The following is a 15,258-nucleotide window of genomic DNA, read 5'->3' on the forward strand; positions in this document are numbered from 1 at the left end:
AATTACATTGATATTATATACTCATACAGATAACCACTTTGCAGACTAGGACAGTCTAAGTTGATGTGGCTTTTATCAACTAAAAAAAGCTGCTTTTACCCTTAAAATAACGGCTTTTATCCTGGTGCATCCTCTATGAGCAACAGAACTGACAACTGCTAAGACATCAAGGCTTAGATAGATGTGTTTGAGGGTGGTGCTGTCTCATTTTACAAAGTTTACCTTCTCAGGAGATTTTCAGTGGTTACTGATAGTTTTTTTAAGTTATAATTAACTATTTTTTTGCATTGTATTTTGTGAGTGAAAGCCTTTGCTTCTTTAGGATTTCATCTGGTGCTTTTCTTCCCCTAAGCTTCTCCATTTCTGTTCAGGTCTTGGAGGGAAAACGTTACATTTCACAGTCAGTTCTGTTAAGCAACTATGGAAATAGAAAAGGAGCACATTTATGTTACCCCAACAGGTAAGTAATATAGGCAATATTTTTTTTACTAAAATTGCTTAGCTGACCTGAAGTGTTCTCTATGGAAAAATCGTATTACCTGTTAATTTTTTAACAGTAATTTAAAAAAAAAAAAAAAAGTTTCATCAAAAATTTACAGACTAGTTCTTTCAAGTATCTGTCATAGTATCCTGCTTGATTACATATATTTCAAAATTTGTTAAAATCGTAAAGTCAATATTTCTTTAATTTGCTAAATAATAGTGACTCTGGACTCCTTATCATCTGACTTCCAGTAGCGCTGGTGTGAAGAAAAGAGTAAGTTCAAAAGTAAAATGTCTAGGTGCATTTGAGAGGTACAAATTCTGATTTTATGTGGCTGTTTAGCTAAAATTAGAGGAAACAAATGATGAAAGGCTTGGCTGGAAGTGGGCTGGCATGAGAAAACTTTACTGAATATATGTTAGAGGCTGCACTGAAATTGACTTGTTTTGTCGATATCACAAACATGTTTTATGATGTCAACAGGGTTTAATGTTGTTTCCTGTGTCTTCCAAAGGCTGTGATGATTTGGACTGACCTTTTTATACCAGTTTTCATAGGTTTTAAATGTTTTTCAGAAAAAAATCATATATATTAAGATGGTATGTAATGCACTTGAAGTGGCAACATGCTCCATATGAGCTCTTATTTTAAACCCAAATTAGTTTAATGTAGAAGGTACATTGCTTCTCAGCATTTTAGAATTATATTTGGATAATAGGTGGGAAACTGCTAGGTATCTAAATAGACCTAATTTGGTGAAATGAAATTTGTTTGTAGGTAAGTGCTTTCTGAATGCCTTGTTAATTAAGGTAGCACCATAAAACCACAGATTTTAAGTGTGCCTGCTAGGCTTAATAGCAGGGTAATAAGATCGATGTGGATAACTCTTTAATATACAGTAAGCAAAGTTGTAAAGTTTACAGAATACTGTTACTGCTTATATATGTGTATGCATATCATGGCAAAATGAGAAACTGAAAGGAAGAGCTGCATAATTTTATATGTACTTTTCATAAAACTATTCTATTTTAGAAAATTATTCAAAATTAATGTATCTCTCTAACCTGTTTTTTTCAGCCTAACTAGGTAACTAATAGTGGAGGGCCAGTTGGTCATAGTATTATGGAGAAAGAGGTTGCAGCTGGAAGTGATAGTGTTGTATTAAAAAATAGCTTAGTAATGCAGTGAGAAATACTAACTCTTATGGGTCGGACGTTTCCTGTGGAGGATTTCCTTTAGTCTCAAACCTGAGATCAGTATTGTGTAAGGAGGTTGGACTGCAGCCTCCCATTTTATCCTTAGTTGTCAGATTCAGGACTGACTTGTGTTAATTGTTGGCCATTTTCTTTGGAAACCGAGAAAGAATTAAGTGGTCATTGAATAGTGTAGTTCCTGGACAGACAGATTGCAGGTCTAGACTGCAGAAATTCATGGGAGAGTGAGCATGACAAAGAATAATTTAAATTCAGTTGTCTGAGATGAGCTGGTTGTGCTGATGGGGTCTCCCTGGGGAATGAGAGGAAGGAAACCTGTTTGGTTTTGCTTTCCCCCCCCCCCTCTGCTAGCGTTACGCAAATCTCTCATTGTTTTATTAAAATATTAGACAAACTGAGAAAGCGTGTTGTGGGAATCTTTTCCTGAACATGATGCATGGTTTTCTTTCTTAGCTTGCTGCAAGCATAAAAGGAATGTTTTTGTGGGAGTAATGAGTGGAAAGATGAAGCTTAGACTGGAATGGCTGCATTACTGTTCAGCTATAGCATTCACATCTGTGAAGACTAGTATCTAAATGTTATTTCTTTGATCATGAAGGAGGCAGTTGCATCAAACTCTCTTCATTTTGTAGTGTAGAATTCTCTTTGATATGGGTAAATACTCTGAGGTTGGAAATATTTTATTAGTGCACTTTGCTTTCAAAATAATTTTTCATGACCCTGTTTTGAATTGAAAAAATACAGTTCTGAGAAGTATTGCCAAATGAATGTTGCTAATTAGAATGTATTGGGATAGTGAAGTAATACATTCAGCTAAGTTCAAATATAAATTTAAAATACTCTTCATATTCTGGGTTTATGGCAGTGAACTTCTCCATAAAGTAGTTTTGGCATAGCTGGAAAAGCAGCTGCTTCTGTGTGCCTCATCATTGCACTTTCTAGGGTTTGGGCTATAGGTTGTATCTTTTGAGACTCTACTGAATCCTCAAGAAAAGCAGGTCTGTGTAACAGAACTGAGCCTTTTCCCTTGGCGTGTGTTTTTCCAATTTGCAAGGACCCCAGGGTACCAACTGGAATGTAAAACAGGTCCCCAGACATTTTTTTTCATCTTAATGGCTTAAGAAGGGGAAGAAGAAATGATGAAGGCTTTTTGTGCTTAATGCTCTCAGTAAGATGTGCTGCAGAACCATATAGCTCAGGTGAGGGACAGCCTGACTTTGTGATAAAAGACTTTAGATCCAAATTTTAAATGTGCATTAACTTCCCAAAAGAGTGAAATTATTGCACTTCTCCGTGCTCACACATTTACATCTTTAAGTTGTGAGAGGTTTTTTTGTTGGGTATGAAAAAAAGCTAGTCAGCTATTACATATGATTGTGCTGGGGAATAAATCATGGCCATTTTAGAAACAGTCTTGATGGAAGTCACAGTGAGGGGCAATCCATAGAGAAGAGAGATCATACTGTTTCAAAAGACTTTATTCTATGAGTCTTCGTTACCAAACGGCCCAGACTTTGTGTTAAGTGGTTCCCCCCCCGTAAGAGTCGTGATGTTTTTGTATTCTTGTAAGTCTAAATCATTGCTTTTCTAGCTGGTGAGCTGTTTGAGATTCCTTGAATGAGGGGAATGTTGGTTGATGATTTATGGAACTAATTTCACTTTGGTGACTGGTCTGTTAACATTAGTGAGTTGTTACAGAATTTACTGTATTGATAGTTTTGTTTCTAGATCGAGAGATGAGTGGGTGGAGCAAGAACTAGGCACGTAGACCTTATGCACCGAGGAGTTCTGATAGTTTTTGTTTAACAAGGATGGGGTTTTCTGTGGTTTACCTTTTTATAAATGGTTTATTCATTTGCTTTCCAACCCTTGACATACACTCTGTTTAGATTGTGGATAATTTGTGCAGGGGAATAAGGAACTCCTTATTACTGTAATGTGTAGACATATTCTAAAGCCAACACCATTTGCCTTAACACTGTTGGAAATAAGAGTTCTATTTAATGTTGTAATCCTTTTTAAATGGAATGTGTTTTGGTATTTTAACATAAAAACTCTTTAAAACTATAACAGATTTTTTTGGTCTGTCTCCTTTTTAAGAACTTGAGAATCTAAGTGATGCTCCATTTTCTGGTGATGAAGAAAATGGTGGATCTGAGGAGCGAAAGACTGAAATCAATGGAAACTGGATTCCTGCAACTTCAATTACTGAAGCCAAAATAAATGCTAAAGCAAAGAGACGGTTGAGGAAAAATTCTTCTAGAGATTCTGGGAGAGGAGACTCCGTTAGTGACAATGGAGAGACACTGAAGATTGGAGTTGTCATACCAACGAGCCCTAAGGGAAAACTCCTGGACAGGCGATCCCGATCTGGAAAGGGAAGGGGTCTACCAAAGAAAGGTAGGTGTAGCATAAGAGAGTACTGTCAGGAAGAGTCTGTCCAAAACAGTAAATTTTTTTCCTCTGGGAATCATTTTCATAAGCAACAGTCTCTGTGGTGGCATTTGGTTCTTTGTTAGACAGCAGGTGGCAATAGGAGCTAATAGTAGGTGGCATTCTTAGAAAATTCTGTATGTGTATCATCAACTTCTGTCTTTAAGGTAAGTACCTTTTCTTAGCAAATTTAATAGACAAATTCGAAGCATTGGTGGTTCACAGGACTGTTATTAATACAAACTTAAAGTATTGTTATATTCGAAAGTACAGTTTCAACCTTCAGTAGTTCTTGTGCAGTTTCATGCTGCTTCTAGTATCTTACTGGAAAGTGATGAAAAGACTGGTTGCTAAAGTGGGAACATGTCATACAAACACATCCTTCTCAGCATATATTGTTAGTCAGGAGGTGGGCACAAGCAGTGATACATCACTTTTAAGAATGTTGGGTTGAACTCAGAAGTATTCTTTGTAAACTGGTGATCCTTGCTTACTCTCCCATATTTTGCCAGGTGGAGCAGGCGGTAAAGGAGTTTGGGGAACACCAGGTCAAGTGTATGATGTGGAAGAAGTAGATATTAAGGATCCTAACTATGATGATGACCAGGTAGGCAAATAATTTCTTTGCAGTGTTGGTTTTTATTCCCTTTATTGATTTCAGTTGCTGTGATGCTTATATTAATGAAAGTTTGACCTTGTGAGTTACGTGAATGTCAGCCTGGCTGTACTAAATGCTCATTTTTATGTTCATGAACGGATTATTGCCTAAAGACAACTGGTGTAGACGTGTCGTACTGTAACACTCACAAATCTTACCCCACAAGCTCTCTTTCTGCGCCTGGCTAGGCAGCACCCTTTTCCCAGGCATGTTCTTTCGCTGCTGGTTCTCATAGAATATCACAATGCTGCTCGGTATTGCAAACAGGCACCATATGAAAAATTCCACACAGACTTTCACAAGTTAGGACTTTAGTCTGGGACAGTATCCTTTATGGATTTTTCTCTTCCCTGTATTCCCAGCATTCACAGTATCTTGAATCTGCTTGGTAGAAACACTTCAAACTACTGCAAAGTTGATAGTCTGGATATTTTGTTTGCATGTATTTATTTAGGATATGTTGTGGAAGATTGTACCTTACAGCCATCTTATTGGGGGGATGGGGTGGGGTGCGGAGTAAAGCTTATTGCACAAAGGGTGCTTTATAACATTAAATTACCGAGGAAGGGAAACACTGATTACAAACACAGTTACTAAAGTTTCTGAGATCAATACAATTATGAGACTGTAAGTAAATTCTGTATAACATAAGCAGAGCAATGGTGGTGTCCTTTGAGCAGAGGCTGTTTGTTGTAGCCGTAGCTGCTGAGAGGATGGTATGGGGGAATACCAAAGCTTTCTTCCAGTATAATTTTTTTCCCTGCAATTCAACACTTCCATTAGTAGAGACAGCTATTAAAGATGAAGCTGACGAGTGCGTAAAAGCAAGTATAATGAAAAATGAATATTCCATGGATCTTCTATATGCTTAGCTTTTCTAAGGTTGAAAATGAAGACTGATGTGATGGAAGGACAGGCTTTTGGACTTCTGCTATTCTACTTGATCATGGAAAGCTTCTTTCCAATAAGCATTAGTTGGAAAACTTCTTTGTTCAGATTTCTGTAATTTGTAGTATTGTTCTGAATGTTACTTCTGTAGTCTGTGAGGAGTAGGGAGCTGAATTGCAGCGGGGAGATCTGGTTGTGCTGGCATTCTGCAGGACCAGGTTATACAGGAGGCAGTTGCTAAGTGATTCTTTTTTCCCCTTAGGGAATGTCTTTGCTCATAAATACTCTGAAAATACCTTTTCTCTGTGTACATGCTGTCATCATGCAGTCACTAAGGAAGAGGGAACACAGGCGGGCTTGCTGTCAGGAACTGGAGTGCCACTTCCAGGGGAAGATGCTGAAAGTTAAACCTTGTGCTGTGGCACAGCTAGTTGCTGGGCTGGGACAAGATTTTCTGTTGCTCTCCCTTCAGTTCATACGCACTTGATCTCTGTGTTCATGTGGGGTCAGCAGAATCCTAGGAACAGAGTTTGGAGTGTTTACCATTGTTTAACAGTAAATTCAGCCTTTCAGTTGAATTCAGCTAACAGTAAATTCAAAATACAAGAAGCATGACATTCAGCCAGCATTGTCCAGAGTTTAATGGTAGAGACATCTCATGTTTTCTGGCAGAATACTGACTACCAAGACTAAAGCATTAAGGATTCAGAAGATACATTTTGATGCTATTAGCACTGCCTAAGATGTAAGAGGAGACAGTATTGTGTACAAAAGGGTATATGGTTTTGTTGTGTTTTTAAATAGGAGAACTGCATCTATGAAACAGTAGTTTTACCTCTGGATGAAAGAGCATTTGAAAAAACTTTAACACCAATCATACAGGAATATTTTGAACATGGAGATACTAACGAAGTTTCGGTATGTCGCATACCTTTTTACTTATTTATTTTAGGGGGCAAACTTGTAGAATACAAGAGAATCCAACTGCTAGCTATAAATGAGTGTATAAATGAGATGTTGGCAAGAAATGTGCAATAACAATACCTAAGCAGTTATATTCATTACATGAGCAGAAGCTTGTATGTAAGTATATAAATACAAGTGCATAATATTTATTTATTAATAATATATTTATATTATGTATACAATAAGAATTATGAAATCTTAATCTGTTTTGTTTTTTAACTCTTATTTAGGAGATGCTGAAGGATTTAAACCTTGGTGAAATGAAATACAGTGTGCCAGTGCTGGCTGTTTCCTTGGCATTAGAGGGCAAGGCTAGTCACAGGGAAATGACATCTAAGCTTATCTCTGACCTTTGTGGGACAGTAGTAAGCAAAACTGATGTGGAAAAATCATTTGATAGACTGCTTAAAGAACTACCTGAATTGGTGTTGGATTCTCCCAGAGCACCACAGGTATATTTGTAAAGTTTTATGCTAGTAGTCAAAAGCTTTTTCTTTTAAATTGTGGCTAACATTGATTAAGTAAACTGAAGGAGACTCTGTATTTTGAAAAATATCTACGGATTGTCTTACTGTCTGTAATCTCCTACCAATTTCCCAGGCTGTATTTGTACTTTAAGATGCCTCGTTTAAATAAAATCTGAAAACCAAAGACGTTATAATTGTCTACCTAAAACTACTTTGAAATTCAAAATTTAATTACAAATGCTTCTGTTCTGTTGCAGTTGGTGGGCCAGTTTATTGCTAGAGCTGTTGGAGATGGGATTCTAAGCAGTACCTACATCGATGGTTACAAAGGCACTGTGGATTGCGTCCAAGCTCGGTAACTTTTCTTGCTTTCTATATAGCTGCAGTCTTCTATTCCAAATGCCAAAGATAATGATCAGGAATTTAGGACTTCAGGATAAATAATGTGGTTCTCTATAACTTCTTATTTTTTTCATTTAAAATTATAAAAAAGAAACCCACAAAGCCTGCAACGATGACAACAACAAAATCCAGAATGAGTTGGGTCAGAGGATAAATATTGCAAGGACCTGAAAAATGTATTGAGTTCAATTTGTCAGGTTTGTTGTCCAACTTCTGTTTGAGGGTGGGAAAAGAGCTGAAACAAGAAGTGATTATAGAAGGTTTTGTCTTTAGAAAAAGCTTTAATGTGATTAATGAGTAAATATAGCATCAGGACAGCTGCTGTAAATATTCTGTGAAATACACAAGGGATTAACTGTTTTGCCTTATAAAGGTTTGAAGCTTGTGCAGTGCTTTCCCAGACTTTCTTTGTAATGCTTTATTTATCAAGAAGTGTAATTGTTTTCCATGTCAGGGTGAGAAGTTTGAAGAAGCAATCTCTGACAAAGAGGGACATTTTAATAACTAGTCATGTTTTATTCTTTCTTCCCCATAAGTGTATGTTTCAGGCTTGAAATGCAGGTGCTGAACTCTTGCAGCTTCTGAAATTTCCATTTGTAGTGATTATATGAGTACTTTTAGAAGGAAGGGAAATGCTTAGCTGCCTAACTTGAGGGTTCGAATTGTGGACATTGTCAGTTATACAAATGTCTCCTGTGATTTGAAGGATTGTAGCCTGCATATTGCACATCTGGGATGCTTTGCTGCCTTTGCTATTTCTTGACCTGTATTTTCTGCTTGTTAAGTCTTGGTGAATGGAGTTACTGTTATTGGCTAGCCTGCAGTATGAGGAATGGGATGACTGTTCCTTCTTTAGCTGTATGGTGCTTAACTGGATCTCAGATTTCCTTTTTCCACTTTACTTCCTTTTTCATTCTTTTCTCAACGAACTAGCAAGCTTCCCTAGTTCACGCCATCTTTTTGCAACTACATACTTGCCTTCTGAAGTGCTGTTTTGGCTTAAATTCACAAGGTTTCATAATTCTTCAGACCCAATCAGAAAATAATATTTCAGTAGAAAGCTGTTCTTCAGTGTGGAAGCAATTTTTGTTTGAGGTATGCATGCCAAGTTGCATTCTTGGAGGAGCCCGGATATAATCCATCTCTGCATAAGAACATACTAAGTTCTTTCTCATGAGGATGTTTCAGGTTCTGTATTGATGATTCAGATCTGCAGCCACCACAGGATTGTTACCTGTCCTTAGCATGGTATAACCGAAAGTGTAAAGGTGGTGAAAGAGAATGTGGGGAGCTAGCTTGCTGGCTTCTTGATCCAGATGTCCCTATGGAGTTGCTAACCCTGACCTCTTCCCAGGGATCTGGTTGCTTTGCCCAAAGAGGAATGGCAGCAGGGGAAGTTACAGATGCCTTTTAATGAAGTTCTGTAATAACTTTTTAAAATGCTAACTTTGCTTTCTAGAGCTGCGCTGGACCGAGCTACTGTGTTGCTGAGTATGACAAAGGGTGGAAAGCGTATTGACAATGTGTGGGGGTCAGGAGGTGGCCAGCAGTCTGTGAAACACCTTGTTAAAGAGGTAACTGACTTCTGCAGAACTCTTCTCTCTAGAGTTTACTGTTTGTCTGAGTTTATCTTGTTTGGGATGGAGTGAAGAGATACATACATCCTGTAGCAAAATTATGTTCTGAATGTTGTTTTTATTTTTTGAGTTTTTAAATAATTTATTTATACAAAGTAGTCTTTAAAAATTTATGTAGTATAGATCATTTTGTTGATTCTGTAGTATTTGTCAATGGTGGGAACATGCTAGTACAGTATTCTCTGTTTGCAAGTACACATTTGTTTTTGCTTTAAGCAAAACTTTTAAGCACTTAGCTTTTTAAGAGCTTACAATATAAAATGGTGAAGTAATTAGAAGAGCCAAGATGAAACTGTCTAAACTAGATAAACTATTATTATTATCTGGCATCATTGATTAAAAGCACAGTAATAACTGAAAAAAAAGAGAGGAAGAAACAGGAATGTTCAGTGATCCATGCTATGAAGTGTGCAGGTTTAAAGGAAAAGGTCATGTTATAATTTCTAGGTTGAATGTAACGATAGGAGTTCAGGGGAGAAGATAAACATAATCGTACCCATATTAGCCTTTTATGGGGCTACACATCTTAGAAAGCAATGTTTTTGGTGCTTGTGTGTCTGTATTAATGCTATGGATAGGTGTCTGGCCTACACTGTGCTTCAGGTTGCTGATAATGTCTCAATTTAATTACATTTATAAAAACACTAACAGCAAGTTTCAGGAACTTGCAGCTGGATTGATTGCAGGCTATCAAAACAGTTGACACCTTTTAAATTTTATACCTAATTAGTGTTGGGCTTTTTGTTTGTTTTAAAATTCAACAGATTGATATGTTGCTGAAAGAGTATTTGCTTTCTGGAGATGTACTGGAAGCTGAACGTTGTCTTCAGGAACTGGAAGTACCCCATTTTCACCATGAACTTGTATATGAAGTAAGGAGTAATCAGAGTCCCTTTAATGATTGTCAGTAATACCAACAGGTTTGGTTTTGTTGTGGGCATGCAAATAATATAACTGGAATCTGAAGCTCAGGTTGCGAGTTCTGATATTATTTGAATAGCTAAATTGTTTCATGTGAAGTTAATATTTTGTGTGCTTGTTTGTGTGCACATTGTGCAGCAAATAAGCTGCTAACTCTGGGAAGATCCAGAACTAATTTTTGTTTGTTGTGTAAATAGTTGAATTCAGATTATTACAGATTCCTGAAAAAGAGCTTGGTTTATTTTCAGCTGAGGAATAGCAGCAAAAAACACGCTTTGTTTTGGTGTTTGTTTCTTTTCAGTTTCAGATATTTGGGTATTCTAATGGGTGTTACCTGTTTTAAGTTACAGAACTTCCTTTTCAGGGTGGGATTGTTCCATATAGCATATTTGTAAAAGCTCTGAGATGTTTCAGAACCAGACTACATGAAGGAAAGATCTTCTCTGCTGCATCTGGGAGACTGTTCCCATTTGTACTCCTTCATCTGCCAAATTGGGAAATGGCTGTTTACTGATAAAGCTGAACACCCACAGTCTAAAAAATTTTCTTATCTGTAAATTGACTCCTTTTAGAAAATTCCTTCATGATAGAAAACCAGAATCCTTTCAGCTGATGGAGGTTGTAGAGATCTGCAGATTTTAAACTTTGAAGTTCTTCTGAAATCACAAATAAAAAAAAAATCATAGATACAAAATTAATTTCACAAAATTAATTAATTGCCATCTGTACTGCAGCAGCCATATGGATATCATAGAATCTTTGGGTTGGAAGGGACCTTTAAAGGTCATCTAGTCCAACCCCCCTGCCGTGAGCAGGGACATCCCTAACTAGATCAGGTTGCTCAGAGCCCCGTCCAACGTGACCTGGAATGTTTCCAGGAATGGGGCATCTACCATCTCTCTGGGCAACCTGTGCCAATGCTTCACCACCCTCATTGTGAAAAATTTCTTCCTTATCTCTAGTTGAAATCTATCCCCTATTAATTTAAAACCATTACCTCTTGCGCTATTGCTACAGATCCCGAGATGCATATTTAGAGAGAGAGAGAGAGATAATCATGTATCTCTCAATACCAAGCCAGAAAGGCAATGCTTTTCACTCTGTCTAGTCCTGTTTTTTCATACCTTTTATCTTTATCCAAATAACTTGAGTGCAAGTAATAAATGGGCTTGTCTCCCCAGAAAATGCATAATGCTGCGGTCACTCCTTCTTGCACCTCATATGCTTACACAACATGTACTCAAACCACCGTTTCTTTTTAGTTAAAATACTTGCATGATTTGTTTCAGGCCATTGTAATGGTTTTGGAGTCAACTGGAGAAAAGACCTTTAAAATGATACTGGATTTGTTGAAATTTCTCTGGAGGTCTTCTGTGATTACTATGGACCAAATGAAAAGAGTAAGTGTGGCATTTAGAGAATTTTGGGTAAGGTCTTCCAAAATTTGTATAGTTTTTATCTTCTTTTAAGTGCTATTTGTAGTCTGTTGCTGACTGCTACTTTTTTTTAAAATTCTCCGTGGTCATTCTGTATCCCATGCAAATAATCTGTCACTGATACATGTACAATACTTGTAGATGTGGTGCTTAGGGACATGGTTTAGTGGTGGACTTGGCAGTGCTGGGTTAACTGTTGGACTTGATGATCTTAAAGGTCTTTTCCAACCTAAATGATTCTATGTACTAGAAGAAGTACAAGTTAATTCTGAGCAGTAAGCTCTCTGTAGAACTGCAAGGTACAGAATATTTGAATCTTCATTCAAAGGCTTCCAACTGGTTTTATATAATTAAATGGTTAAAACTAATAATTTAAAATGCTGCAATATAGCTTCATTTTTCTTAAATACAATTTTTCTTTTTATCCAGTAGTTCTTCATAATTGAAGTAGTACAATAAGGACTCCCTTAATTAAAAATGTCAATTAGAACCGTATATAGAAGCTAATATTTTACACAGTTGGAATCATCCATGGCTTTCCTTCTGGATATTAATATAGGACAGCTTTTCTGTCCCAGGGCAAACTAGGTACCACACAGACTTGTGTCAAAATTTACCCAGCCATACTGCTGGCGGGAAGTGATGAAGTCATCTCTGGCTGTCACCAGTGTTTCCCATACTGCATAAACTGTTGTGGTGGAGATTTGTGGACACTTTTTTTTTTTTTCATTTACATGGAAGAAAAATTAATTTTTCTTCCTTGTGTTACTACCCATGCAATAGCAGCCAGGCTACCATACACATTCTGTGCTGTCTGGATTTGACTTCTAAAGAAGTTAAAAATTCAGCTGGTGTTTCTATGTAGACAGGTAGTTGTGTAACACCATGGTATTGGCTGGTATTCGACCTTGATTTTCCACTGACTTGCAGCTGCTCTGCTTTAGGTTTGTTGAAACTGTCATTAGTATACATGAAACTATATGGAAAAATAAATCTTCGAGTGCGAAAGAGTATTTAAAAAATTTGTAGTAAAATCATAGAATAACTAGATCACTATTCGAATTCTTACATTGCAGGGCTATGAACGAGTTTACTGTGAAATCCCAGATATTAACCTGGATGTGCCACACTCGTATTCTGTGCTTGAGCGGTTTGTAGAGGAATGCTTTCAGGCTGGAATGATCTCCAAACCACTGAGAGACCTCTGCCCTTCAAGGTATTTGTCTTATTGTAGATAGGTGAAGGCACTGCTTTTTGTCCCCATTGTAGGTAACAGAAAGCAGGATCTTATGACCAAAATATTACAGATTGGAACTAGAAGCTATGGAGGATGGAGAAACAGAGGGTTAGACTGGTAAAAATTTTATTAAGCAGCTACACTGACACGAAACCTGTTACGTGGAGGCTGGGATATATACTTGAGGAAAGTAAGGCTCTGGCAAGTCCCAGGCAGCACACCTGTGTGCTCTCCAGAGGATGAAGGCCTGCCTCCTCTCCCCTCTGTTGTGCTGATTGGCTTGGTAGAGATCAGTGCAGTACCGAGAGGGAAGATTCAGGTGTGGCAATGATTCATGTAGGTGGCAGTGGAAAACTGTCAGCTACAGTGGGGGGAAAAAAAATTGCTTAAAAAAATGGTTTAAACATACCAAACGTCATGAATGCAGTTCTAAGACAAGACCACCAATTCTAATGCTTACATCAAAAGGAATAGGACACTTCTGTGGAATAAGCTGTACACACCTGATCCCTTTGTATCTGTCTGTCATGTTTGTATAGTGCTTTTTGTTTTGTTATTTATTTACTTATCCATAGCATAAATAATGCTGTTTGAACTGTAGCTAATCAGTATTCTGATTCTCTCCTTAGTGGCCATAATACAATAAATAATTTTCATTTCCTGTGGGGAATATGTGTAAATTTTGAAATACGATGTTAAAACTATTCTTTGCAATTTTCTGCATCAGGAAAATTTGCACATTTGGTGTTTTGTTAGGTAGGCTTCTTAAACCATCTTGACAGCTTGCAATAAACTCAGATTTTGAAATGTTAAGTGTCTTTATCAAAAACAGCCTCCATTTGTGGACTTTAAACTTAAAACTGAGTTTGTGTGTATCTTGGTATCAAATGTTTTATAGGTTTGGGGTGTGGGAGGGTTGAAAGTCATTGCTGCAAGAAAAGCTTGATTATACTTCAGTTACCATTAATACACTGAGAGGCATTTTTGGCTTACGCGTTTCAGTTTTGGATAGAAACAACATTCCTATGCTCTCAAACTAGCATCTTCTGGAACTGTGAACAATGGAAGGTAAGCAAAGTAGAAAGCACTTGACAATGCAAATTTTGAAAAGCTTCTTACAAATAAACCTAGATGTAAGATTTTGATAGATTCACTTTTTTAAGCAATTTATCAGTGATCAAGAATGTCAGCTGATCTTGCTGAACCTTATATTTGACTCCCAAGACCAAGAGAAAATTCTTTTCAGTGATAGGTAAGAAAACACAAGTGATGCTACTTTGAACTTACTGAAAAGATACTTTCTACTTTCTTACAGGGGCAGGAAGCGTTTTGTGAGCGAAGGAGATGGAGGTCGTCTTAAGCTAGAAAGCTACTGAATGTGAGGACCAACTCCTGAAGCCTTAAAAGTTTAAAGGGAAAATAGGTATCTATATATATACAAACACGCATGCTTTTTTGGTGTGTGTATGTATATAGGTATACACATATATACCAAAATTTTAAGAGTTGCTTAGCACAGTTCATATTTTTTTAAAAGCACATGTTTTGGGTACAAATTGGTTTTTTTTAAATAGTTTTATAAATTTCAGAAAGAAAACTTATTTCTTTGGGCATATAGTGGAACAACTGGCCACTTTGCTATGGTGGTGCCTTCAAATAAGCTATCTTCTTAAGTGCCATATGTTTATGACCTTATCATTCCATGTTTGCATTGATGCCTGACTGCCGCTCTTTCTTTCAAGGACAGTGTTGTCACCATAAAATCACTGGTTTATACAAAGCTTTATAGAAGGGTCAAGTTAAGCTGCTGTGATCCCGTTTCCATTGCTGCTGAAGAAATACTGTGCTTTGGGAGGAAAAATAGCTGTTTCTTTATTTTAAAGAGCCCAAGAAAATGGAGTTGGGTCATAAATTAGTCTGTTCCAGAGGAGAATGCCGGTTGGTTTTTAGCGCCCGTGTACCAAACTTGTCTCTTTTTTTCTATGTAACCGGAAAAGTGAAAAGTTGTGGTAAAGCATATTAAAAATATTTTTTTGTGAAGCTTTCCTTTCTGCTGCCTCTTCTTTTTTTTTTTTTTAACAGAACGAATTTAACTCTCTTCAAATCTCTGAGGCATGTGCAGTTAAGCTGTACAACTAATACCGCCTTTTTGTATTACAATCCATAATACCAAAAACATCGGGTAATTAAGCTCAGGGTAAGTATTTACCAAATGTGTTTTTTGAAAGCAAGTGACTTGCGTAGGAGTGTCTAGGTTGGCACGGAGGTATTTTGAACGTGTCTCTACAGTGCAGCTTTGCCCAAGCCCCTTCTCAAGAGCGAGATGGATCTAGGGCAGACTCCTTCACAGCACCACGGTGGAGCCCCGCCTGCTCCCCTACGTTCTGCAGTTTCGTGCCAAGGTTTCCGGTGTTCAGAAATGCTGGGAATAGCCGCTGCAGAGTCGGGAAGGTGACCTGCTCCCGGAGCCGGGGCTGCAGCCCGTCCGCTTCCCGGGGCGCTGGCATGCCAGCCT

The 15,258-nt window shown here is 37.5% G+C and overlaps 1 protein-coding gene across 1 annotated transcript; it reads left to right on the forward strand.

Moving 5' to 3' along the window:
- Window positions 1–372: 372 nt before the first annotated feature.
- On the forward strand, window positions 373–14,777 carry PDCD4 (programmed cell death 4 (neoplastic transformation inhibitor)). Its single transcript, XM_010284911.1, has 11 exons — window positions 373–460; window positions 3,799–4,098; window positions 4,644–4,738; window positions 6,482–6,595; window positions 6,874–7,095; window positions 7,368–7,465; window positions 8,972–9,086; window positions 9,914–10,021; window positions 11,360–11,470; window positions 12,583–12,722; window positions 14,059–14,777. The coding sequence occupies exons 1-11, from the start codon at window positions 421–423 to the stop codon at window positions 14,117–14,119; spliced, it is 1,404 nt and encodes a 467-aa protein (XP_010283213.1). The 5' UTR covers window positions 373–420; the 3' UTR covers window positions 14,120–14,777.
- The last annotated feature ends 481 nt before the right edge of the window (window positions 14,778–15,258 follow it).

Source organism: Phaethon lepturus, unplaced genomic scaffold (genome assembly GCF_000687285.1).
Source record: "Phaethon lepturus isolate BGI_N335 unplaced genomic scaffold, ASM68728v1 scaffold10454, whole genome shotgun sequence".
NCBI classification, from domain to species: Eukaryota; Metazoa; Chordata; class Aves; order Phaethontiformes; family Phaethontidae; genus Phaethon; species Phaethon lepturus.

What these genes read in the sequence shown, in the direction of transcription:
- PDCD4 (XM_010284911.1), top strand. Translation starts at nt 421, where the DNA reads ATGGAAATAGAAAAGGAGCACATTTATGTTACCCCAACAG. An exon ending in CTAACTATGATGATGACCAG is followed by an intron (nt 4,739 to 6,481) that starts GTAGGCAAATAA and finishes GTTTTTAAATAG; the next exon opens with GAGAACTGCATCTATGAAAC. An exon ending in ACCATGAACTTGTATATGAA is followed by an intron (nt 10,022 to 11,359) that starts GTAAGGAGTAAT and finishes GATTTGTTTCAG; the next exon opens with GCCATTGTAATGGTTTTGGA.